The 27,225-nt window shown below is 46.0% G+C and overlaps 1 protein-coding gene across 1 annotated transcript; it reads right to left on the bottom strand.

The window, feature by feature from the left end:
- Positions 1-26,898, bottom strand: LOC129088598 (uncharacterized; the record flags this gene model as incomplete). Its single annotated transcript, XM_054595940.1, has 10 exons — positions 24,359-26,898; positions 22,639-22,748; positions 19,961-20,014; positions 19,684-19,795; positions 19,365-19,479; positions 18,582-18,683; positions 15,958-16,456; positions 7,978-11,226; positions 2,070-3,248; positions 1-510 (listed from the first exon to the last, which is right to left on the bottom strand). Coding segments are annotated over exons 1-10 (8,470 nt in total), but the record flags the coding sequence as incomplete, so codon positions are not given.
- Positions 26,899-27,225: the final 327 nt, after the last annotated feature.

Here is a 27,225-nt window from a genome sequence, read left to right as displayed (position 1 = left end):
TTTCAGACAAAGCTGCATGTGTTGACTGAACATCACGACTCTGCTCTGATTCAGGTTTATCCTGTGCCTGCTCTGTAAGCTCTGGGGTCTGCTCTTCAGGTTGTGAAGGAGGGTTTTGCATGTCAGGCCCAGGGATGTCTATGATAACATGGTCAGGGGACGTTGCAGGATAGTTATCTGCATGATTCTCCATTTCAATGACTGACTCATGCACATTGACCGGAAGGTCGGATTGCTCCTCCTCAGGCAAGATCCTGGGGACTTGAGGAGTGAATTCATTGGCCTGAGAGTTGAGATCAGCTGGAGGCTGTCTAAATCGTCCATCTCCTGCAAGTTGCATGATGGGAGGTTTTGTTGTCACCCCTACGACTCTCTCGAAACAATAGCTTTCCTCTTCCTCCTCACTCATGTCATCCTCATGATCATTCTGATCCATTTCTGGGTCTGAACCCTTCCTGCTTCTCAGTTTTCTCCTTGTGGACTTTTTTGTGTCCCTTTCCTTTTCCGGAGCTGCATCCACGGGTAGAAAACCACAGGGAAGAAGAAGATTTCTATGTAGTGTTCGGTGTGGACCACTGCCTCTCTCAGGCTTAACTACATAGACTGGTCCCTCATTGATTCTCTTCACCACAACATGGATTGTGCGCTCCCATCTGTCTGCCAGTTTATGCTTTCCGCGAATGTTGACATTTCGCACCAACACTCTGTCTCCTGTGACTAGTTCAGCTGCCCTGATTTTGGCATCAAATCTGGCTTTGTTTTGTTCTCCTCTCTTGCGACTATTGTCAGCAGCCACTGCGTAGCTTTCCTGCAGACGCTGGCGCAGTTGGTTTACATACTCTGAGTGAGTAGTACAAGATCCTGCAGCAGGGCTGGTTCCCAGGACAAAGTCGACTGGCAATGTAGGCTGTCTTCCGAACATTAGTTCGTACGGTGAGTAACGTAGTGTCATTTCGTGTGCAATTGTACGCATGTACAAGTGGCTTCACAAAATCTCTCCAATGATGTTTATCTTTCTCCTCCAGGGTTCCAAGCATACTCAAGAGTGTGCGATTGAATCGTTCAACAGGGTTCCCTTGAGGGTGATAAGGTGTTGTGCGCACCTTTTCCGCTCCAATGAGAAAACATAATTCCTTTATGGTGTGGGATTCAAAGTCTCTCCCTTGGTCGCTGTGGAGGCGGCTGGGGAAACCATAAGGCGCTATAAGGTTTTCCCACAGTGCCTTGGCAGTAGTCTTTGCCTTTTGGTCTCTGGTTGGTATCGCTATTGCGAATTTCGTGAAGTGATCTGTAATGACCAGGACGTTTCTTGTATCACGACTGTCAGGCTCTATTGACAGGAAGTCCATGCACACCAGTTCTAGCGGATAGGTAGTAAGTATGTTCTGCATAGGTGCTGCTTTTTGTGGGGTTGCTTTCCTCCTGTAGCACCTTTCACATGTTTGACATTTCTCTTCAATGGACTTTGCCATTTTAGGCCAATAAAATCTGGCACGTGCAAGGCTGAGGGCACGTTCAGCACCTAGATGGCCAACTTCTTCATGTATGCCCTTTAAAGCACGGTCTCTAAACTGCTGGGGAATGACAAGCTGGTGGATTTCCTGACCATGTTCAAGGCATTTCCTATATAGCACCCCATCTTTGAATAGAAGCTTGTTCCACTCTCTAAGAAGAAGTCTGACCTCAGGCGGCTCACAGCTCGAATGTTTGAAGTTTGGCTTATGTGCTGCTTCAAGAAAAGAAATGACCTTGTTGAGAATTGGATCTTCTCTCTGAGATCTGTACCAGTCTTCCTTTTTCCTGCCAGGTATGGTGTCTTGTCCAGGATTGGCGAAACAGTCTGGTATAACTGAGGCATCCAGGGCCAAGGATTCAGCCAGACAGGGAAACTCAGACTCATCCAGACTTGAATGTATACAGTGACGCTGACAGAGAGCAGAGACCACCTCGCTGGAAACCACTTCAGCTTCCTCATTCAAGATGCGTTTTTTTGAAACCTTCGATTCTTTCTCGTTCTCTAAGAAAAGCATCATCCTCTTGTGGTGGACCATGAGGTCGTCTGGACAAACCGTCGGCGTCTGCGTTTGCAAGGCCTGCTCGATATTTTATGCTGAAGTTGTAAGTTGACAAAGCCGCTAACCAGCGGTGTCCTGCAGCATCCAATTTGGCAGAAGTGAGAACGTAAGTGAGCGGGTTATTGTCAGTAAGAACCATAAACTCTGAACCATAGAGATAGTCATTGAACTTCTCGCAGACTGCCCACTTCAATGCCAAGTATTCCAACTTGTGTGTTGGGTAGTTTTTTTCACTCTTGGATAGCCCACGGCTAGCATAAGCTATCACCTTAAGCTTCCCGACTTGTTCTTGATAAAGAGCAGCACCAAGACCCTCTCCGCTAGCATCGGTGTGCAATACATAGGAGAGCTTGGGGTCTGCGAATGCAAGGATTGGTGAGGATGTTAACCTCTCAATAAGGGTTTTAAAGGCAAGGTTGCATTCAGTGTTCCACTCATCAGCAAAAGGTACCCGAGAGTTCACAGGGCCCTTGGGACAGGGTCTTTTGTATATCTTTCCTCTTTTACGAGGATGATGGTATCCAGCTTTAAGAGCATTTAAGGGCTTGGCTATCTTGGAGTAACCTTCAACGAAGCGCCGGTAATAGCCTGCAAAGCCCAAAAACTTTTCAAGTTCTTCTCTGTTTGTAGGACAAGGCCAGGTTTTCAAAGCTGAGATCTTATCTGGATCAGTGTGAACACCCTGAGCATCCACAACATGGCCAAGATACTTCACTGAGGACTTGAAGAAGTGACACTTCTCAGGTGATAACTTGAGACCATAGTCTTTGAGGCGCTGCAACACTCTCATGAGCCGGGCCTCATGTTCTTCAAGAGTCTCAGAGAAGACTATAAGATCATCCAAGAACACAAGCACTTCGTTCATATGTAAGTCCCCAACGCACTTTTCCATCAGGCGTTGAAAAGTAGAGGGAGCATTTGTTATGCCTTGGGGCATTCTGTTGAACTCCCAGAAGCCTAGGGGACATATGAACGCAGTCTTGTACTTGTCTTCTTCTGCCATTTCGACCTGGTAGTAACCAGATTTTAGGTCCATCACAGAGAACCATTTTGCACCACTAAGCGCTGAGAATGTCTCCTCGATGTTAGGTAGAGCATAAGCATCTTTAATGGTACGTGTATTTAGTTTTCTGTAGTCAACACAGAGTCTTATCTTTCCATTCTTCTTCTTGACTAAGACAATCGGAGAAGCAAAAGGACTTTCAGATTCTCTGATTATACCAGCTTCAAAAAGCTCTCTCAAGTGTTGTTTGACAGCTTCTCTGTCACTTGGGTGTATAGGTCTGGGTCTTTCTTTGAAAGGGGTTTCGTCACTTAGTCTTATATGGTGCTTAACAGCATTAGTGTGACCATTAGACATTTCATCAGTAGCAAACACATCTATGATGGAGTTAAGCTTATCTGTGATTCGTGTTTTCCATTCATCTCCAATAAGTGGGTTCTCAAGGTCAAAATGTAGTTTCTCCTTGACTTTCTCAGTTGTAGGCTCACAACGAGGGGAAGAAGGTTGATCAGAGTTAAGCGGCATGACACAAGCTGCGGCAGAGATTACGCCGATAACATGCCTTGGCTGCAAGGTGACATTATGGTCTGTCATGTTTCTGATGAAGACAGGAATCTTTCTGGCAGCTTTGCAGGAAATGTTCAAAAGAGCACATTCAAGCATTAAACCACCCGGCAGTGAGGAAGACTCAGGCGGCTCAAGGACAAAAGAGGTGTCGGGATTTGTCTTGCCTACTCTTACATTCCCGAAGATCTGAACTCTCTGTTTGGGAGGGATGGAGACAGGGCTTTTCCCATGCAATATAACACGACAAGGTTTGCTTTCACTCCTGTTGCTGTGGCCTACATGCTGGAGGAGTAGTGCATAGTTGTCTGACCTCTTTAAGAACTTGGGTCCTTTGTGCTCTACAGCATGCTGGTATAGCTGTATTAAAACATTTGTGCCAACTAACACAGGTGTTTGACTGTTAAAGAGGCATTCAGGAACAATCAGGGCTAAGGCTCTTAACTCCTCTTTGGTTCCAGTGACAGTATCAGGAAAAGTAAGACTAACTTCAATATAGCCGAGGTAAGGTACAGTTTGCCCTCCAGCGCCTTCAATTTCAAGCAGACTCTGAATGGGTTGTATGGGCAAGGATGACAGATATGAGGCATGGAATGTTTCAGAGATGGTCGTGACCTGTGACCCTGTGTCTAAGATGGACTCACACTGTACACCTTCGATTAAGACTGTTGCAGCATAGCGCGGACCAATAAGACCATTAGGTAAGTTAGAGTTGGCTTTGCTGTCTGATCTTGGGAGTCTGGGTTTCTTACGCGAGTTATGTGTCATTATCATGGGACTCGTCAAATCTTTGTTATCAGCTCCTAGTTGTCCCACAGCAGGAGCTGCTAGAAGTTTAAAGCCTGCTGGGGAGCTTCCTGTTTTGATTGATATTTCTCACGCCTGACTCTGAGTTCAGAGTTCTTTTTGCGGACAAGAGCCGGGTTTGGTTCATTATCACAGTTAACCGCTATGTGACCGTCCTGGCCACATTTGAAGCAGAACCATGGCTTTGGATAGCTAGAAGCCTTTGCGACTGGGTGGGGGTTTACTGAGCTTGCAATAAGACAGTCATAGCTTTTGTCTCTAATGGGGCTGCTGTTGGTGTCAGTTTTTCTTGATTCCCATTTAGCTTCCTGTATCAGTGATGCTACTTGTATTCTTAGCTCAGCAACCTCTTTCTCTAACTTTTGTGTGTTGTCTGGTTTCTTTGGAATAGCAACATCTGAATCAGGATCATAGCTTGGCACGTCAAAGACTGAGTGCATGTGTGAAACAGCTTTTGCATTTCCTAAGTGTTTTTTCATTCTTTCGAGTTTTGCAGAGCGTCGATCTTCCTCTGCCCGGAGCAGAAGGAGCAACTCAGAAAAGGATGGTGGGCTACTCTTTTGATGCTCAAGCTGAAGACTTACAATCAAGCTTTGGTCCCAGCAACCTCTGCAGAACTGTCGAAGTAGATATTTGTTTGAATCTTTGGCGTTGACTCCCCCTCTCAGAATGGCCTTGGTGAGAGAAACATTAAGCCTGTTCAAGTACATGGAGGGTTTTTCTCCAGTGTTCTGATTGGAGCTCAAGAAGGAGGCAAAAAGCTCCTCGCCATCTTCTACCACTCCAAAAGCAGCTTCAAGCTGATCAAGATATGAACGGAGGGGTGAACCAGTGCCAAGGGGCTTAACAATGTCAGTAGCAGGGCTAAGTAGACTCTCCAATATCCTCCTTAGCTTTTGATTTTCAGAGACTGAGACGTCACCAAGGAGAAGCTCAACTTGTGTACGCCAGGCTTCATAATCGACTTCACCATTTGGTTTAGGAGACTTGCCGGAGAATGTCCGTATTCTGCTCTGACTGTAGCTGGGTGGCTGTGGCTCACTGCGCATTATGTGTTCAACCACTACTTTTTGAATGTGTGGAGGGTTAAACATGCTCTCATCAATGAGTGGAGGGTTAATGGATCTGATTGAGGGAGGGACGCCAGGTGAGATACTAGCTGGACGTCTCCCTGAATTTTCATGTTGATTGTTATCTTGGACTGGGTCGTCAGTCGTACACGTTGGGTTATGTGTAGAACCCATGGTTCCATACTGACTATCGTTAGTCTGGGGTTCAGTGAAAGGGTTAGGGCTTTGCTGCCCTGGGGGCAAATGTGCCTCATTTGTCTGGGCAGGACTTGTGTCAGACTGAAAGGATTGAAGCTCACCCTGAAGTAGGTTGAAAAAGCCTGCTTTACTGTGGCCATGCAAAGCTTGCAGTTCACTTAAGTATCTTTGTGCTAACTCCCTGCCGAGCTCATCCTGACATATTTCTCGAATGGTCCTCACATGCCATGTCACATTAGGATCTCTAGGGCTTGGTAAGTTACCAACAGTGGCAGGGTTTAGTCTTGAGATTGCTCTATCTGAAACATACTCTATTAAAGCTCTTCCTGCAGGTTGCTCTGGCTCGTCTGGGATTTTAACAGTCTTTGCAATGTCTCCATCAACTTTAAAGACGTCTGTGATTTCGTTTACTGTGTATGAGTCATCAATACCAGTTACATAGAGGCAATTTGGACCTCTAAGATCATATCTGTTACAAAGTTCCATTTTTTCTCTTTCCAATGTATTTTGTTTTTTCAATACTACAGTTTTGAACTAATTTTATCAGTCTTGGGTGACTAAGATATCTACTTTGGTTAAAGTAGTCTACAACGGTTTTCAAAAAGTTCTATGGCTCCTTTATGCTAAACTAATTAGACTCCTGGCTAGCTCGCCACATTTGTAGCACCTCGCTGATCATTACATGTGCTAGGGCTAGATTCTAGGTTCTAAGGAGCAGTGTGTGACTAAAGTTAATAACGACACACCAAGACTGAGAGGTAAGTTTGAACTGTGGTTCATTTATGTAGCAAAAAAATGGTGAATCCATACATCATTCGAAATATAAACCATGAAAAATAGAATAAATCAAATATGTAAAAAAAGAAAAGTATTTCCCCTCTTTTGGTTCACTTTGGGTTGATTTACACCTATTTAGGTCAATAAAAATATTTCTAACGTTGCACCTTTAAGTTGCTATTTGAATTATTATTCGCTTTTTAGTTGACTCAATTTAACTATAGCCTAATTGTATCTAAGTGGTGCAATTTTGAGATTTTTGTACTATTTTCTATTTATTTTAAACACCAAATACCCAATAAACAAAAGAAATGCAAATACAATAAAATACAACTTAGCGCATCAAGTAGAAATAAAAGAAAGAAAAGAAAACTAGCATTATCTGGGATCAATACACTTCAATTTTGAACATAATATCTAATCAGTCCTTTTGTCAAATCCTTCACTTCAGTTGAAGCTCCACTGCATGTTGCAGACACTTTTGGAAAGTTAATTTGTCTTACCACACTCCTCAGTTATCCAAGAACAGGAGCGTGGTCCTGCAGCATGAGTGCTACAGCTCGCGATTGACGTCTTCTATGGGTAGCTCGCCATCTTGTTTTTTCTTCGGTTCTGTTCTTCCAAACGATCTCCTCCTCATAAAAATAACGTCCGAGTCCTCAAACGAATAACAACACAAAGTCCCGTGGCATAGAAAAAAAATAACACAGAATCCTCCTAATAAAAAAACGGAGTTCTCAACCGAATAACAACAGTCCCGTGGCATAGAAAAAAGTATCACAGAATTCTCCAATAGAACGTTAAAATAAAGTAATCCAAAGTAATCCAAAAACAAAGGGAAAAAATGAGGCTCAATGCTCTTTAAAACCTTGCTTTGTTTTCGCTTTTCTCTATTCTCTTTTACCTCTTGTTATTCTCCTCTTATTACTAAGTTTTTCTGTCTGTCTGTCGCTAGTCTTTTTCGCATCAAACTGGTCCGTTCCGGTTTTTTCGCGCTCACTCACTCGCAAGTGACGCTACACCGTTCTGATTGGTTGTCTACGGTTGCACTCGCTAAAGGGCAATACACCAATTATATTATCACAAAGGTACAATATAATAACAATAAAGGTTTTTTACTTTATAGCCATGTTTATAGTTTTTAAATTGTAGTTGGCTTAATACAACATGCTATATTAGATACCCACTATACATTTATTACTGTGTTTAACCTTTTATTTGTTTAGGTCAGTTAACCTGGGTTACAATCTCCCCCCTTGACTCTATGCAAGTCCCTTTGCATAGTTAAAGTCGGCTTTGTGTAAAACAAGGCTCTAAGGCTCTACAGATGAATCAGTAATAGATGTGCCCAAACTTTGGGAAAAATTTAGTTTTTCAAAGAGGGAACTAAGAGCAAGAATAAGTGGCTTCCCTAGCTCTTCATAAGTAAATTTCTGGGGCGGATGTCTATCTCTGGTAGAGCGTCTGGGCTCATCAGGTTCACTTTCAGACAAAGCTGCATGTGTTGACTGAACATCACGACTCTGCTCTGATTCAGGTTTATCCTGTGCCTGCTCTGTAAGCTCTGGGGTCTGCTCTTCAGGTTGTGAAGGAGGGTTTTGCATGTCAGGCCCAGGGATGTCTATGATAACATGGTCAGGGGACGTTGCAGGATAGTTATCTGCATGATTCTCCATTTCAATGACTGACTCATGCACATTGACCGGAAGGTCGGATTGCTCCTCCTCAGGCAAGATCCTGGGGACTTGAGGAGTGAATTCATTGGCCTGAGAGTTGAGATCAGCTGGAGGCTGTCTAAATCGTCCATCTCCTGCAAGTTGCATGATGGGAGGTTTTGTTGTCACCCCTACGACTCTCTCGAAACAATAGCTTTCCTCTTCCTCCTCACTCATGTCATCCTCATGATCATTCTGATCCATTTCTGGGTCTGAACCCTTCCTGCTTCTCAGTTTTCTCCTTGTGGACTTTTTTGTGTCCCTTTCCTTTTCCGGAGCTGCATCCACGGGTAGAAAACCACAGGGAAGAAGAAGATTTCTATGTAGTGTTCGGTGTGGACCACTGCCTCTCTCAGGCTTAACTACATAGACTGGTCCCTCATTGATTCTCTTCACCACAACATGGATTGTGCGCTCCCATCTGTCTGCCAGTTTATGCTTTCCGCGAATGTTGACATTTCGCACCAACACTCTGTCTCCTGTGACTAGTTCAGCTGCCCTGATTTTGGCATCAAATCTGGCTTTGTTTTGTTCTCCTCTCTTGCGACTATTGTCAGCAGCCACTGCGTAGCTTTCCTGCAGACGCTGGCGCAGTTGGTTTACATACTCTGAGTGAGTAGTACAAGATCCTGCAGCAGGGCTGGTTCCCAGGACAAAGTCGACTGGCAATGTAGGCTGTCTTCCGAACATTAGTTCGTACGGTGAGTAACCAGTAGTGTCATTTCGTGTGCAATTGTACGCATGTACAAGTGGCTTCACAAAATCTCTCCAATGATGTTTATCTTTCTCCTCCAGGGTTCCAAGCATACTCAAGAGTGTGCGATTGAATCGTTCAACAGGGTTCCCTTGAGGGTGATAAGGTGTTGTGCGCACCTTTTCCGCTCCAATGAGAAAACATAATTCCTTTATGGTGTGGGATTCAAAGTCTCTCCCTTGGTCGCTGTGGAGGCGGCTGGGGAAACCATAAGGCGCTATAAGGTTTTCCCACAGTGCCTTGGCAGTAGTCTTTGCCTTTTGGTCTCTGGTTGGTATCGCTATTGCGAATTTCGTGAAGTGATCTGTAATGACCAGGACGTTTCTTGTATCACGACTGTCAGGCTCTATTGACAGGAAGTCCATGCACACCAGTTCTAGCGGATAGGTAGTAAGTATGTTCTGCATAGGTGCTGCTTTTTGTGGGGTTGCTTTCCTCCTGTAGCACCTTTCACATGTTTGACATTTCTCTTCAATGGACTTTGCCATTTTAGGCCAATAAAATCTGGCACGTGCAAGGCTGAGGGCACGTTCAGCACCTAGATGGCCAACTTCTTCATGTATGCCCTTTAAAGCACGGTCTCTAAACTGCTGGGGAATGACAAGCTGGTGGATTTCCTGACCATGTTCAAGGCATTTCCTATATAGCACCCCATCTTTGAATAGAAGCTTGTTCCACTCTCTAAGAAGAAGTCTGACCTCAGGCGGCTCACAGCTCGAATGTTTGAAGTTTGGCTTATGTGCTGCTTCAAGAAAAGAAATGACCTTGTTGAGAATTGGATCTTCTCTCTGAGATCTGTACCAGTCTTCCTTTTTCCTGCCAGGTATGGTGTCTTGTCCAGGATTGGCGAAACAGTCTGGTATAACTGAGGCATCCAGGGCCAAGGATTCAGCCAGACAGGGAAACTCAGACTCATCCAGACTTGAATGTATACAGTGACGCTGACAGAGAGCAGAGACCACCTCGCTGGAAACCACTTCAGCTTCCTCATTCAAGATGCGTTTTTTGAAACCTTCGATTCTTTCTCGTTCTCTAAGAAAAGCATCATCCTCTTGTGGTGGACCATGAGGTCGTCTGGACAAACCGTCGGCGTCTGCGTTTGCAAGGCCTGCTCGATATTTTATGCTGAAGTTGTAAGTTGACAAAGCCGCTAACCAGCGGTGTCCTGCAGCATCCAATTTGGCAGAAGTGAGAACGTAAGTGAGCGGGTTATTGTCAGTAAGAACCATAAACTCTGAACCATAGAGATAGTCATTGAACTTCTCGCAGACTGCCCACTTCAATGCCAAGTATTCCAACTTGTGTGTTGGGTAGTTTTTTTCACTCTTGGATAGCCCACGGCTAGCATAAGCTATCACCTTAAGCTTCCCGACTTGTTCTTGATAAAGAGCAGCACCAAGACCCTCTCCGCTAGCATCGGTGTGCAATACATAGGAGAGCTTGGGGTCTGCGAATGCAAGGATTGGTGAGGATGTTAACCTCTCAATAAGGGTTTTAAAGGCAAGGTTGCATTCAGTGTTCCACTCATCAGCAAAAGGTACCCGAGAGTTCACAGGGCCCTTGGGACAGGGTCTTTTGTATATCTTTCCTCTTTTACGAGGATGATGGTATCCAGCTTTAAGAGCATTTAAGGGCTTGGCTATCTTGGAGTAACCTTCAACGAAGCGCCGGTAATAGCCTGCAAAGCCCAAAAACTTTTCAAGTTCTTCTCTGTTTGTAGGACAAGGCCAGGTTTTCAAAGCTGAGATCTTATCTGGATCAGTGTGAACACCCTGAGCATCCACAACATGGCCAAGATACTTCACTGAGGACTTGAAGAAGTGACACTTCTCAGGTGATAACTTGAGACCATAGTCTTTGAGGCGCTGCAACACTCTCATGAGCCGGGCCTCATGTTCTTCAAGAGTCTCAGAGAAGACTATAAGATCATCCAAGAACACAAGCACTTCGTTCATATGTAAGTCCCCAACGCACTTTTCCATCAGGCGTTGAAAAGTAGAGGGAGCATTTGTTATGCCTTGGGGCATTCTGTTGAACTCCCAGAAGCCTAGGGGACATATGAACGCAGTCTTGTACTTGTCTTCTTCTGCCATTTCGACCTGGTAGTAACCAGATTTTAGGTCCATCACAGAGAACCATTTTGCACCACTAAGCGCTGAGAATGTCTCCTCGATGTTAGGTAGAGCATAAGCATCTTTAATGGTACGTGTATTTAGTTTTCTGTAGTCAACACAGAGTCTTATCTTTCCATTCTTCTTCTTGACTAAGACAATCGGAGAAGCAAAAGGACTTTCAGATTCTCTGATTATACCAGCTTCAAAAAGCTCTCTCAAGTGTTGTTTGACAGCTTCTCTGTCACTTGGGTGTATAGGTCTGGGTCTTTCTTTGAAAGGGGTTTCGTCACTTAGTCTTATATGGTGCTTAACAGCATTAGTGTGACCATTAGACATTTCATCAGTAGCAAACACATCTATGATGGAGTTAAGCTTATCTGTGATTCGTGTTTTCCATTCATCTCCAATAAGTGGGTTCTCAAGGTCAAAATGTAGTTTCTCCTTGACTTTCTCAGTTGTAGGCTCACAACGAGGGGAAGAAGGTTGATCAGAGTTAAGCGGCATGACACAAGCTGCGGCAGAGATTACGCCGATAACATGCCTTGGCTGCAAGGTGACATTATGGTCTGTCATGTTTCTGATGAAGACAGGAATCTTTCTGGCAGCTTTGCAGGAAATGTTCAAAAGAGCACATTCAAGCATTAAACCACCCGGCAGTGAGGAAGACTCAGGCGGCTCAAGGACAAAAGAGGTGTCGGGATTTGTCTTGCCTACTCTTACATTCCCGAAGATCTGAACTCTCTGTTTGGGAGGGATGGAGACAGGGCTTTTCCCATGCAATATAACACGACAAGGTTTGCTTTCACTCCTGTTGCTGTGGCCTACATGCTGGAGGAGTAGTGCATAGTTGTCTGACCTCTTTAAGAACTTGGGTCCTTTGTGCTCTACAGCATGCTGGTATAGCTGTATTAAAACATTTGTGCCAACTAACACAGGTGTTTGACTGTTAAAGAGGCATTCAGGAACAATCAGGGCTAAGGCTCTTAACTCCTCTTTGGTTCCAGTGACAGTATCAGGAAAAGTAAGACTAACTTCAATATAGCCGAGGTAAGGTACAGTTTGCCCTCCAGCGCCTTCAATTTCAAGCAGACTCTGAATGGGTTGTATGGGCAAGGATGACAGATATGAGGCATGGAATGTTTCAGAGATGGTCGTGACCTGTGACCCTGTGTCTAAGATGGACTCACACTGTACACCTTCGATTAAGACTGTTGCAGCATAGCGCGGACCAATAAGACCATTAGGTAAGTTAGAGTTGGCTTTGCTGTCTGATCTTGGGAGTCTGGGTTTCTTACGCGAGTTATGTGTCATTATCATGGGACTCGTCAAATCTTTGTTATCAGCTCCTAGTTGTCCCACAGCAGGAGCTGCTAGAAGTTTAAAGCCTGCTGGGGAGCTTCCTGTTTTGATTGATATTTCTCACGCCTGACTCTGAGTTCAGAGTTCTTTTTGCGGACAAGAGCCGGGTTTGGTTCATTATCACAGTTAACCGCTATGTGACCGTCCTGGCCACATTTGAAGCAGAACCATGGCTTTGGATAGCTAGAAGCCTTTGCGACTGGGTGGGGGTTTACTGAGCTTGCAATAAGACAGTCATAGCTTTTGTCTCTAATGGGGCTGCTGTTGGTGTCAGTTTTTCTTGATTCCCATTTAGCTTCCTGTATCAGTGATGCTACTTGTATTCTTAGCTCAGCAACCTCTTTCTCTAACTTTTGTGTGTTGTCTGGTTTCTTTGGAATAGCAACATCTGAATCAGGATCATAGCTTGGCACGTCAAAGACTGAGTGCATGTGTGAAACAGCTTTTGCATTTCCTAAGTGTTTTTTCATTCTTTCGAGTTTTGCAGAGCGTCGATCTTCCTCTGCCCGGAGCAGAAGGAGCAACTCAGAAAAGGATGGTGGGCTACTCTTTTGATGCTCAAGCTGAAGACTTACAATCAAGCTTTGGTCCCAGCAACCTCTGCAGAACTGTCGAAGTAGATATTTGTTTGAATCTTTGGCGTTGACTCCCCCTCTCAGAATGGCCTTGGTGAGAGAAACATTAAGCCTGTTCAAGTACATGGAGGGTTTTTCTCCAGTGTTCTGATTGGAGCTCAAGAAGGAGGCAAAAAGCTCCTCGCCATCTTCTACCACTCCAAAAGCAGCTTCAAGCTGATCAAGATATGAACGGAGGGGTGAACCAGTGCCAAGGGGCTTAACAATGTCAGTAGCAGGGCTAAGTAGACTCTCCAATATCCTCCTTAGCTTTTGATTTTCAGAGACTGAGACGTCACCAAGGAGAAGCTCAACTTGTGTACGCCAGGCTTCATAATCGACTTCACCATTTGGTTTAGGAGACTTGCCGGAGAATGTCCGTATTCTGCTCTGACTGTAGCTGGGGGTGGCTGTGGCTCACTGCGCATTATGTGTTCAACCACTACTTTTTGAATGTGTGGAGGGTTAAACATGCTCTCATCAATGAGTGGAGGGTTAATGGATCTGATTGAGGGAGGGACGCCAGGTGAGATACTAGCTGGACGTCTCCCTGAATTTTCATGTTGATTGTTATCTTGGACTGGGTCGTCAGTCGTACACGTTGGGTTATGTGTAGAACCCATGGTTCCATACTGACTATCGTTAGTCTGGGGTTCAGTGAAAGGGTTAGGGCTTTGCTGCCCTGGGGGCAAATGTGCCTCATTTGTCTGGGCAGGACTTGTGTCAGACTGAAAGGATTGAAGCTCACCCTGAAGTAGGTTGAAAAAGCCTGCTTTACTGTGGCCATGCAAAGCTTGCAGTTCACTTAAGTATCTTTGTGCTAACTCCCTGCCGAGCTCATCCTGACATATTTCTCGAATGGTCCTCACATGCCATGTCACATTAGGATCTCTAGGGCTTGGTAAGTTACCAACAGTGGCAGGGTTTAGTCTTGAGATTGCTCTATCTGAAACATACTCTATTAAAGCTCTTCCTGCAGGTTGCTCTGGCTCGTCTGGGATTTTAACAGTCTTTGCAATGTCTCCATCAACTTTAAAGACGTCTGTGATTTCGTTTACTGTGTATGAGTCATCAATACCAGTTACATAGAGGCAATTTGGACCTCTAAGATCATATCTGTTACAAAGTTCCATTTTTTCTTTTCCAATGTATTTTGTTTTTTCAATACTACAGTTTTGAACTAATTTTATCAGTCTTGGGTGACTAAGATATCTACTTTGGTTAAAGTAGTCTACAACGGTTTTCAAAAAGTTCTATGGCTCCTTTATGCTAAACTAATTAGACTCCTGGCTAGCTCGCCACATTTGTAGCACCTCGCTGATCATTACATGTGCTAGGGCTAGATTCTAGGTTCTAAGGAGCAGTGTGTGACTAAGTTAATAACGACACACCAAGACTGAGAGGTAAGTTTGAACTGTGGTTCATTTATGTAGCAAAAAAATGGTGAATCCATACATCATTCGAAATATAAACCATGAAAAATAGAATAAATCAAATATGTAAAAAAAGAAAAGTATTTCCCCTCTTTTGGTTCACTTTGGGTTGATTTACACCTATTTAGGTCAATAAAAATATTTCTAACGTTGCACCTTTAAGTTGCTATTTGAATTATTATTCGCTTTTTAGTTGACTCAATTTAACTATAGCCTAATTGTATCTAAGTGGTGCAATTTTGAGATTTTTGTACTATTTTCTATTTATTTTAAACACCAAATACCCAATAAACAAAAGAAATGCAAATACAATAAAATACAACTTAGCGCATCAAGTAGAAATAAAAGAAAGAAAAGAAAACTAGCATTATCTGGGATCAATACACTTCAATTTTGAACATAATATCTAATCAGTCCTTTTGTCAAATCCTTCACTTCAGTTGAAGCTCCACTGCATGTTGCAGACACTTTTGGAAAGTTAATTTGTCTTACCACACTCCTCAGTTATCCAAGAACAGGAGCGTGGTCCTGCAGCATGAGTGCTACAGCTCGCGATTGACGTCTTCTATGGGTAGCTCGCCATCTTGTTTTTTCTTCGGTTCTGTTCTTCCAAACGATCTCCTCCTCATAAAAATAACGTCCGAGTCCTCAAACGAATAACAACACAAAGTCCCGTGGCATAGAAAAAAAAATAACACAGAATCCTCCTAATAAAAAAACGGAGTTCTCAACCGAATAACAACAGTCCCGTGGCATAGAAAAAAGTATCACAGAATTCTCCAATAGAACGTTAAAATAAAGTAATCCAAAGTAATCCAAAAACAAAGGGAAAAAATGAGGCTCAATGCTCTTTAAAACCTTGCTTTGTTTTCGCTTTTCTCTATTCTCTTTTACCTCTTGTTATTCTCCTCTTATTACTAAGTTTTTCTGTCTGTCTGTCGCTAGTCTTTTTCGCATCAAACTGGTCCGTTCCGGTTTTTTCGCGCTCACTCACTCGCAAGTGACGCTACACCGTTCTGATTGGTTGTCTACGGTTGCACTCGCTAAAGGGCAATACACCAATTATATTATCACAAAGGTACAATATAATAACAATAAAGGTTTTTTACTTTATAGCCATGTTTATAGTTTTTAAATTGTAGTTGGCTTAATACAACATGCTATATTAGATACCCACTATACATTTATTACTGTGTTTAACCTTTTATTTGTTTAGGTCAGTTAACCTGGGTTACAATCTCCCCCCCTTGACTCTATGCAAGTCCCTTTGCATAGTTAAAGTCGGCTTTGTGTAAAACAAGGCTCTAAGGCTCTACAGATGAATCAGTAATAGATGTGCCCAAACTTTGGGAAAAATTTAGTTTTTCAAAGAGGGAACTAAGAGCAAGAATAAGTGGCTTCCCTAGCTCTTCATAAGTAAATTTCTGGGGCGGATGTCTATCTCTGGTAGAGCGTCTGGGCTCATCAGGTTCACTTTCAGACAAAGCTGCATGTGTTGACTGAACATCACGACTCTGCTCTGATTCAGGTTTATCCTGTGCCTGCTCTGTAAGCTCTGGGGTCTGCTCTTCAGGTTGTGAAGGAGGGTTTTGCATGTCAGGCCCAGGGATGTCTATGATAACATGGTCAGGGGACGTTGCAGGATAGTTATCTGCATGATTCTCCATTTCAATGACTGACTCATGCACATTGACCGGAAGGTCGGATTGCTCCTCCTCAGGCAAGATCCTGGGGACTTGAGGAGTGAATTCATTGGCCTGAGAGTTGAGATCAGCTGGAGGCTGTCTAAATCGTCCATCTCCTGCAAGTTGCATGATGGGAGGTTTTGTTGTCACCCCTACGACTCTCTCGAAACAATAGCTTTCCTCTTCCTCCTCACTCATGTCATCCTCATGATCATTCTGATCCATTTCTGGGTCTGAACCCTTCCTGCTTCTCAGTTTTCTCCTTGTGGACTTTTTTGTGTCCCTTTCCTTTGTAGCAGTAGACACTCAATGAAGTGCGCATAGCAGCCGGTAGGGGGAACACTACATAAAGGTGGCAGGTCTCCCCGGTGCTCTCTCTCTGCACTCAATTGCATGCATGACTTCCGGTCCGAAGTGTTGTCTCGCGGCAGAGCGCTTGAGCTGCCGTGCCCCGCTATGAGCGTGCGCTACTCCCGTTGGCCTGCGTTGGTAAGTGTCCTCTTGGTCTGCACAATCTGATTAAATATTAGCGCTAACAATGTTTCGGTTGTAGGTACCGCATGTAGCTGTAGGCTCCTCCCCCTGTTATCGTCAGTGTGCCGCCAATCGAGTCAACAGGTATAGTGTGTTTTAATTCAGCATTGGGCCCATACGGTCATTTTAATAATAAACATTTTTACCAATTTTATACATTCTGTTTTTAGATGAGGGACGGCTACTGAGCAACCTGAACGGCTGAACCCTGCTGCTTTGTTTTGTATTTCGTCTGCGGTTTCAATTACAGCGCCGTCCGCTGTTGTGTTTACAGCTTTGTTTGCTGTCCTTGTTTATAGCGCTGTTTGTTGCCCGTTACCTACAGCGTTGCAACAGATTTGGCGTTGTGTTACCACGGCCGGAAACCGTTACAGCCATTTTCACTGCCATAAGTGTGCCGCCTTGGCCATTGGGTTTGTTTTGCTTTGAATATAGTTTGTTTATTTGCTTTCTTTTCTGTTTTTGGGCAAAGGATATTTTGTTTGGATTGATTGTTTGCCCCGTTTTGGTTTCGCATTAGTTTTGTTTCATTGTGTTTGATTCTTGTCTGTTTTACTTTGCAGAGGTCTGTGGTGGAGGCGGTGTCCCTTTTCTTCCTGTGTGCTGTGCTTCCCTGGGATTTATGTTTGTGTGTGTGATTATCACTTACCCGGGTGATTTATATTATTTGGACCCTTCCCTTCGCTAGCCCCCCCATTCACATCAGCCTCTGCCTTAACAGTTTATTGTGTGCTTATTCCATTGTATTAAGTAAATAAAATATATATTGTTAAAACTGTGAACCACGTCTCCTGCCATTAGAGTCAACTTACTTGCGTGTCTTAAATTAAATCTTTGGGTGAAAGTCCCAAGGTGGCGTTGTCTGCAACCTCCTGAACACGGGCTGTGCTTGGTGTGGTCCCTAACGTCACCTCGCCGCCGTGCTCCCCGCCCCCTCGCCTTGCCACACTTGGCGTTGTTGACAGGATACACTCTAATTAGGCAGAGACGTGTGTTCGTTGGTTTTTTATTTTGTTCTAATATTGTGTTCTTTTTGTAGGCATATTGAGCAGCGAAAAAAAAAAAAAAAAAAAAAAAAAGACAAAGCAGCAGTGTTCCCAGCGGATCTCCGTGCCGTTTCGGGTGAGGTTCCTCGCTATAGGCCTAGTTTCTAGTGTAGTGTTTTATCTGGGGAGTAGTGTCAGTTGAGTCATGACTGAAGAGTTGCAGGAACTCAAAGCCTTGATTGCCCAGTTAAAGGCTGACAATGAGCAGCTGCGGCAGGAGCAGGCTGGCCCTAGTGCATCATCTGCTGCTTCTGAGCCATCTACTGCTCCCTCCACTTCTAGTGTCCCTGTATCAGAGAGACTAGTCTTTATACCCCGAGATAGGAAGTGTCCCATCTTTAGGGGGAGGACAGGTATAGGGCTGAGTGAGTGGATAGAAGAGGCAAAAGCATGTATGAGGGCGCGGCATTTATCCTTCTCTGACCGTGCATTTTTTCTCTTCGACCACCTAGAGGGTGAGGCTAAGGAGGAAATTAAGCATCGCTCTTCTGCAGACCGAGAGGACCCTGGTAAAATACTTTCCATCTTGCAGGAATTATACGGGTGCACTGAGTCTTATGTCGCTCTGCAGGAAGCATTCTTCTCCAGGAAGCAGCAGGAGGGAGAGACTCTTCAGGAGTTCTCCCTCGCTTTGATGGGTCTCGTGGCTAAGGTGAGACAGCGTGCGCCTACCGGTATGTTAAATACCGAGGCACTTCTGAGAGACCAGTTTGTTGAGCATGTTTTAGGGGGTTCCCTGCGTCGTCAGTTGAAGCAGTTTGTGCGTAACTGGCCTGACTGCACCTTGCTAGAGGTCAGAGCCGAGGCAATCCAGTGGGAGCGTGAAGGTTCACCTGCTCGGATGAGGGCCCGCAGTCATTCACTCCCCTTAGTCTCTGGTGTTCAGTATGGCGTTCAGGGTGGCCGTTATGGCCCTGTCCCTTCACCCCCAGTGTCTGAGGTGAGTGAGATGAGGGAGATGCTAAAGCGGCAGCAAGAGCAGCTGAATCAACTCACCGAAAGCATTGCACGCTTGCAGGACTCCAACTGGCGCAGCCGTCCATCTCGTTCAGACCCTGTAATATGCCGGCGTTGTAAGCAGCCTGGCCATTATGCGAGAGAGTGTGACGGCGTGCGCGCTCCTCACTCTCAATCTTTTGCACAACCTCCACCTAATCCGGGTAGACAGTCTTGCCCCGCTTCGATGTCGGGAAACTAGAGCCCCTGAACTGCAGAGCCACAGTTTGGGTGAGGCGGCTATGGGCTCACAAGCTGGTTTTAGTGTTTTAAATGTTCCTAAGCTGATCTCGTCTTGTCCTCATGTCGATGTGAGCATGGGTGGAGTGATGGTTCCGTGTCTAGTGGATACGGGGTCTATGGTGTCCTGTGTGTCGGAGAGCTTTTTCCATCAGTATTTTGAGCTTTGGGGTCAGGAGCGCCTCCAGTCATGCCACTGGTTGCAGCTTCGAGCTGCTAATGGTTTAGCTATACCATACATTGGCTACTTGGAGCTTGAGGTACAACTTTGTGGAAAGTTGATGCCCAATTGTGGAGTGTTGGTTGTAAAGGACCCTCCTGGCGGTACGCCTGCTCAAGTGCCTGGTGTTCTGGGTATGAATGTGATTCGCAAATGCTACCAAGAGCTCTTTGGACAGTATGGTGAGGAGTTGTTCTCTCAGTCCTGTGTATCTGGGACTCCATCCCCTGTTGTGCAGGCACTGCAGCAGTGTCGACATGTGGATGCTCAGACCCCTCCGGATAGTTCAGGAAGGGCAAAGGTCAGAGGTAAGGGGGCTTGGCGTATTCCTGGTGGGGTCATGAAGATCGTGGCAGCCACATGTGCTGAGAAGTATCTTGGTTCCACAGTGTTGTTTGAGCCCCCGGCCTCTGGGTTGCCTGCTGGTTTGCTTGCTTCCCCTGCCCTGGTTCAAGTGATCAGGGGAACGGCATACATACCCGTCATCAATGTAGGCTCGACCGACGTTGTGTTGTATGCTCGCACTGTCGTTGGCACACTCGATGCAGTAAATGTCGTGAGCCTTCCTCCAGGTGTCAGTGAGGTGCCATCCTGTGTAGCCATGTTGTCATCTCAGACAGTTGCCCCTACTGTACAGCAGCAGGCAGAGGATGTAGACCTGTCCTCGTTGTCTGCAGAGGAACAGCTCCAGGTGAGGTCTCTACTGAGACAGTATGCCCCTGTTTTCTCAGCCCATGATGGAGATCTGGGCTGTACCAGGCTGATCTCCCATGACATCCCGGTGGTTGATGATGCCCCTGTAAGGCAGCGCTACAGGCGTATACCACCATCGGAATACGAGGTCGTGAAAGAACACATTAATCAGCTGCTCTCATCCCAGGTAATCAGGGAAAGTAGTAGTCCCTATGCGTCCCCAATTGTGTTGGTGAGGAAAAAGGATGGCACTCTGCGTATGTGTGTTGACTACAGGCAACTCAATAGCAAGACTAGGAAGGATGCCTTTCCTCTGCCTCGCATTGAGGAGTCACTTGATGCGCTTTCAGGTGCCCGCTGGTTTACCACCCTAGACTTAACCAGTGGCTACAATCAAGTGCCAGTTACTGAGGCAGACAAGCCAAAAACTGCCTTTTGCACCCCGTTTGGTTTGTTTGAATGGAACCGCATGCCCTTTGGTCTTTGTAATGCTCCTGGCACATTTCAGAGGCTCATGCAGCGTATTTTTGGAGACAAACAATGCGAGTCATTATTGTTGTATCTTGATGACATCGTTGTGTTTTCATCGACTGTGGAACAACATCTGGAGCGGTTGCGGGTTGTGCTGGACCGACTCAAAAATGAGGGCCTAAAGGCAAAGCTCAGTAAATGCTCTTTCTTCCAGAAGGAGGTGCATTATTTGGGCCATGTAATATCTAGAGACGGTGTCTCCACGGAGCCCAGCAAGGTTGAGGCAGTCGCTAATTGGCCAATGCCTAAGACTGTCTCTGAGCTGCGGTCTTTTCTTGGCTTTGCCAGCTACTATCGGCGGTTTGTAGAGGGTTTTGCCAAGTTGGCAGCCCCTCTGCATAAGGCTGTGGCAGAGTTTGGGAGCACAAAGACGGGTAAGAAGTCCAAACATGGTGTCATCGAGCAGTGGACTGACGAGTGTGAACAAGGTTTTAAAGCGTTGAAGGCAAGGCTCACTACTGCACCAGTATTGGCCTATGCAGATTTTACCCTCCCTTTTATCCTGGAGGTGGATGCGAGCCATGGTGGCTTGGGGGCAGTGCTCTCACAGGAACAAGCAGGAAAGGTGCGGCCGATAGCTTATGCTAGCCGCGGCTTGAGACCAACAGAAAGGAACATGACCAATTATAGTTCCATGAAACTTGAGTTCCTGGCCCTTAAGTGGGCCATGACTGAAAAGTTTCGAGAGTACTTGTTGGGTCATAAGTGTATTGTCTATACAGACAATAACCCTTTGAGTCATTTAACTTCTGCTAAACTGTCTGCAGCTGAGCAGCGATGGGCAGCCCAGCTGGCGTCCTTCGACTTCGACATCAAGTATCGGTCAGGGAGGAGTAACCAGAATGCCGACGCGCTGTCTCGCCAATGCCCACCTGGTCCTCAGGATATTGAGGCTATGCTCCCTGGTACTGCCATGCCCAAGCCTCTGCAACAAGCCCTGGCACTGAGAGAGGATGAGGTAATCCAAGCTACCATTGTAGCCCTGCCACAGCACACCACCCCTGAGATCTGTACCCTTCAGCAGGCTGACCCGGTGATTTTAGAGTTGATGCCGTTTTTGAGAGAAAGCAGCGTCCTAGCCACGAGGAGCGGGCACAACTGTCACAGTCTGCACTGATTCTGCTCCGTCAGTGGGATCGCCTGGTCGAGAGGGACGGGGTCCTGTACCGCCAGGTGTTCCGCTCAGATGGTGCGGAGCCCACTTTTCAGTTGTTGTTGCCCGAGGCTCTCACCAGCGAGGTTTTAAACCAGGTCCATCAGGAGCATGGTCATCAGGGAGTGGAGCGCACTTTGGCGCTGCTGCGGTCCCGGTGCTATTGGCCAGGCATGTCCTCTGATGTGGCTCAATGGTGTCAGGCATGTGAGAGGTGTCAAGTCGCCAAAGATGTCCACCCAACAGCTTGCAGCTATATGGGCCATCTGTTGGCATCGCGTCCTAATGAAATCGTTGCCATCGACTACACTACCCTTGAGCCTGCACAGAATGGTGTCGAAAATGTCTTGGTAATGACAGATGTTTTTAGTAAATACACCATAGCTATTCCTACTCGGGATCAGCGTGCAACCACAGTGGCCAAGGTCCTTGTATCAGAATGGTTTTATAAATTTGGTGTCCCGTCTCGGTTACATTCCGACCAGGGCCGTAACTTTGAGAGCTCGCTCATACAGCAACTTTGCAGCTTGTATGGTATTGCGAAATCGCGCACCACACCCTACCATCCTGAGGGGAATGGTCAGTGTGAACGGTTCAACAGGACACTCCACAATCTGTTGCGTACACTGCCTGTCTCCCGAAAGAGGGACTGGACTTCATGTTTGCCTCAGGTCCTTTATTTCTATAATACCACTCCCCATCAGGCTACCGGAGAGTGTCCGTTTTTCCTGATGTTTGGCCAGGAACCTCGACTGCCACTCGACTTTTTATTGGGTAGAGTTGAGAACCCAGTTAATGGTTCTGTCCATGAATGGGTCCAGGAACACCAGGCTCGACTACAGGTGGCATTCGAAGGTGCAAGGGAGCGCTTGCAACACGCTGCAGGCCGCCGAAAGCGAGCCCATGACCAGCATGTCAAAGAGCTATTGCTCAGGGAAGGGCAGTTGGTATTTCTGCGTGATTTTAATGCACGAGGGCCTCACAAGATTCGGGATCGGTGGAGCTCCATGAAGTACAGAGTGTTGAGAGCACCTGCAGAAGGTGGCTCTGTATATACCATCGTGCCAGTGGACAACCCGACCAAGATCAGGCAAGTCCACCGCAAAATGCTGAAAGCTGCGGTTGGAGTGGACCCACCTGGATGTGCTCCCCCTCATGACCCACCACCTGTGGAGGAACCAGTTGCTGAGAATGATGACTCATTTGAGTACGATCTGCTGGTCCTCAGGCCACAGCCCCCAGTGGCCTCTGCAGTCAGGCATGACACCAGCTCAACTGCTGTGACCCAGGCCCGCCCCCAAAGGCCAGTTCTTCCATCTGACCCCGACCCCCAAGTCGGCGTCCCTTTGTCGGCACCACGTACTGGAGCACGGAACTTGGACGCTGCCCCTCCAGTCAGTTGTCCCGGTCCTAGTGACCTCGCCCCACGCCGGACCATGCGCTCAACTGCTGGTCACCACTCCAATGTCCATCATGTTCCACGGCCAACTGGACAGGTAGAGGCTGCGGGTCCCCCTGCACCAGTTTCCCATGCAGTGTCTGCTTTATTTAGACCCTGGTCCTAGCTCGTGTTCCTTGCTTTTTGTCCATCGTCGGGACGACGATGCAAGAAGCGGGGGTAGAATGTAGCAGTAGACACTCAATGAAGTGCGCATAGCAGCCGGTAGGGGGAACACTACATAAAGGTGGCAGGTCTCCCCGGTGCTCTCTCTCTGCACTCAATTGCATGCATGACTTCCGGTCCGAAGTGTTGTCTCGCGGCAGAGCGCTTGAGCTGCCGTGCCCCGCTATGAGCGTGCGCTACTCCCGTTGGCCTGCGTTGGTAAGTGTCCTCTTGGTCTGCACAATCTGATTAAATATTAGCGCTAACAATGTTTCGGTTGTAGGTACCGCATGTAGCTGTAGGCTCCTCCCCCTGTTATCGTCAGTGTGCCGCCAATCGAGTCAACAGGTATAGTGTGTTTTAATTCAGCATTGGGCCCATACGGTCATTTCAATAATAAACCTTTTTACCAATTTTATACATTCTGTTTTTAGATGAGGGACGGCTACTGAGCAACCTGAACGGCTGAACCCTGCTGCTTTGTTTTGTATTTCGTCTGCGGTTTCAATTACAGCGCCGTCCGCTGTTGTGTTTACAGCTTTGTTTGCTGTCCTTGTTTATAGCGCTGTTTGTTGCCCGTTACCTACAGCGTTGCAACAGATTTGGCGTTGTGTTACCACGGCCGGAAACCGTTACAGCCATTTTCACTGCCATAAGTGTGCCGCCTTGGCCATTGGGTTTGTTTTGCTTTGAATATAGTTTGTTTATTTGCTTTCTTTTCTGTTTTTGGGCAAAGGATATTTTGTTTGGATTGATTGTTTGCCCCGTTTTGGTTTCGCATTAGTTTTGTTTCATTGTGTTTGATTCTTGTCTGTTTTACTTTGCAGAGGTCTGTGGTGGAGGCGGTGTCCCTTTTCTTCCGGTGTGCTGTGCTTCCCTGGGATTTATGTTTGTGTGTGTGATTATCACTTACCCGGGTGATTTATATTATTTGGACCCTTCCCTTCGCTAGCCCCCCATTCACATCAGCCTCTGCCTTAACAGTTTATTGTGTGCTTATTCCATTGTATTAAGTAAATAAAATATATATTGTTAAAACTGTGAACCACGTCTCCTGCCATTAGAGTCAACTTACTTGCGTGTCTTAAATTAAATCTTTGGGTGAAAGTCCCAAGGTGGCGTTGTCTGCAACCTCCTGAACACGGGCTGTGCTTGGTGTGGTCCCTAACGTCACCTCGCCGCCGTGCTCTGAGGGTGATAAGGTGTTGTGCGCACCTTTTCCGCTCCAATGAGAAAACATAATTCCTTTATGGTGTGGGATTCAAAGTCTCTCCCTTGGTCGCTGTGGAGGCGGCTGGGGAAACCATAAGGCGCTATAAGGTTTTCCCACAGTGCCTTGGCAGTAGTCTTTGCCTTTTGGTCTCTGGTTGGTATCGCTATTGCGAATTTCGTGAAGTGATCTGTAATGACCAGGACGTTTCTTGTATCACGACTGTCAGGCTCTATTGACAGGAAGTCCATGCACACCAGTTCTAGCGGATAGGTAGTAAGTATGTTCTGCATAGGTGCTGCTTTTTGTGGGGTTGCTTTCCTCCTGTAGCACCTTTCACATGTTTGACATTTCTCTTCAATGGACTTTGCCATTTTAGGCCAATAAAATCTGGCACGTGCAAGGCTGAGGGCACGTTCAGCACCTAGATGGCCAACTTCTTCATGTATGCCCTTTAAAGCACGGTCTCTAAACTGCTGGGGAATGACAAGCTGGTGGATTTCCTGACCATGTTCAAGGCATTTCCTATATAGCACCCCATCTTTGAATAGAAGCTTGTTCCACTCTCTAAGAAGAAGTCTGACCTCAGGCGGCTCACAGCTCGAATGTTTGAAGTTTGGCTTATGTGCTGCTTCAAGAAAAGAAATGACCTTGTTGAGAATTGGATCTTCTCTCTGAGATCTGTACCAGTCTTCCTTTTTCCTGCCAGGTATGGTGTCTTGTCCAGGATTGGCGAAACAGTCTGGTATAACTGAGGCATCCAGGGCCAAGGATTCAGCCAGACAGGGAAACTCAGACTCATCCAGACTTGAATGTATACAGTGACGCTGACAGAGAGCAGAGACCACCTCGCTGGAAACCACTTCAGCTTCCTCATTCAAGATGCGTTTTTTGAAACCTTCGATTCTTTCTCGTTCTCTAAGAAAAGCATCATCCTCTTGTGGTGGACCATGAGGTCGTCTGGACAAACCGTCGGCGTCTGCGTTTGCAAGGCCTGCTCGATATTTTATGCTGAAGTTGTAAGTTGACAAAGCCGCTAACCAGCGGTGTCCTGCAGCATCCAATTTGGCAGAAGTGAGAACGTAAGTGAGCGGGTTATTGTCAGTAAGAACCATAAACTCTGAACCATAGAGATAGTCATTGAACTTCTCGCAGACTGCCCACTTCAATGCCAAGTATTCCAACTTGTGTGTTGGGTAGTTTTTTTCACTCTTGGATAGCCCACGGCTAGCATAAGCTATCACCTTAAGCTTCCCGACTTGTTCTTGATAAAGAGCAGCACCAAGACCCTCTCCGCTAGCATCGGTGTGCAATACATAGGAGAGCTTGGGGTCTGCGAATGCAAGGATTGGTGAGGATGTTAACCTCTCAATAAGGGTTTTAAAGGCAAGGTTGCATTCAGTGTTCCACTCATCAGCAAAAGGTACCCGAGAGTTCACAGGGCCCTTGGGACAGGGTCTTTTGTATATCTTTCCTCTTTTACGAGGATGATGGTATCCAGCTTTAAGAGCATTTAAGGGCTTGGCTATCTTGGAGTAACCTTCAACGAAGCGCCGGTAATAGCCTGCAAAGCCCAAAAACTTTTCAAGTTCTTCTCTGTTTGTAGGACAAGGCCAGGTTTTCAAAGCTGAGATCTTATCTGGATCAGTGTGAACACCCTGAGCATCCACAACATGGCCAAGATACTTCACTGAGGACTTGAAGAAGTGACACTTCTCAGGTGATAACTTGAGACCATAGTCTTTGAGGCGCTGCAACACTCTCATGAGCCGGGCCTCATGTTCTTCAAGAGTCTCAGAGAAGACTATAAGATCATCCAAGAACACAAGCACTTCGTTCATATGTAAGTCCCCAACGCACTTTTCCATCAGGCGTTGAAAAGTAGAGGGAGCATTTGTTATGCCTTGGGGCATTCTGTTGAACTCCCAGAAGCCTAGGGGACATATGAACGCAGTCTTGTACTTGTCTTCTTCTGCCATTTCGACCTGGTAGTAACCAGATTTTAGGTCCATCACAGAGAACCATTTTGCACCACTAAGCGCTGAGAATGTCTCCTCGATGTTAGGTAGAGCATAAGCATCTTTAATGGTACGTGTATTTAGTTTTCTGTAGTCAACACAGAGTCTTATCTTTCCATTCTTCTTCTTGACTAAGACAATCGGAGAAGCAAAAGGACTTTCAGATTCTCTGATTATACCAGCTTCAAAAAGCTCTCTCAAGTGTTGTTTGACAGCTTCTCTGTCACTTGGGTGTATAGGTCTGGGTCTTTCTTTGAAAGGGGTTTCGTCACTTAGTCTTATATGGTGCTTAACAGCATTAGTGTGACCATTAGACATTTCATCAGTAGCAAACACATCTATGATGGAGTTAAGCTTATCTGTGATTCGTGTTTTCCATTCATCTCCAATAAGTGGGTTCTCAAGGTCAAAATGTAGTTTCTCCTTGACTTTCTCAGTTGTAGGCTCACAACGAGGGGAAGAAGGTTGATCAGAGTTAAGCGGCATGACACAAGCTGCGGCAGAGATTACGCCGATAACATGCCTTGGCTGCAAGGTGACATTATGGTCTGTCATGTTTCTGATGAAGACAGGAATCTTTCTGGCAGCTTTGCAGGAAATGTTCAAAAGAGCACATTCAAGCATTAAACCACCCGGCAGTGAGGAAGACTCAGGCGGCTCAAGGACAAAAGAGGTGTCGGGATTTGTCTTGCCTACTCTTACATTCCCGAAGATCTGAACTCTCTGTTTGGGAGGGATGGAGACAGGGCTTTTCCCATGCAATATAACACGACAAGGTTTGCTTTCACTCCTGTTGCTGTGGCCTACATGCTG

The sequence above is a fragment of the Anoplopoma fimbria genome, unplaced genomic scaffold (genome assembly GCF_027596085.1).
Source record: "Anoplopoma fimbria isolate UVic2021 breed Golden Eagle Sablefish unplaced genomic scaffold, Afim_UVic_2022 Un_contig_13545_pilon_pilon, whole genome shotgun sequence".
Classification (NCBI taxonomy): domain Eukaryota; kingdom Metazoa; phylum Chordata; class Actinopteri; order Perciformes; family Anoplopomatidae; genus Anoplopoma; species Anoplopoma fimbria.
The sequence above is the reverse complement of the archived record's forward strand: the minus strand, read 5'-3'. Positions and strand labels throughout refer to the sequence as shown.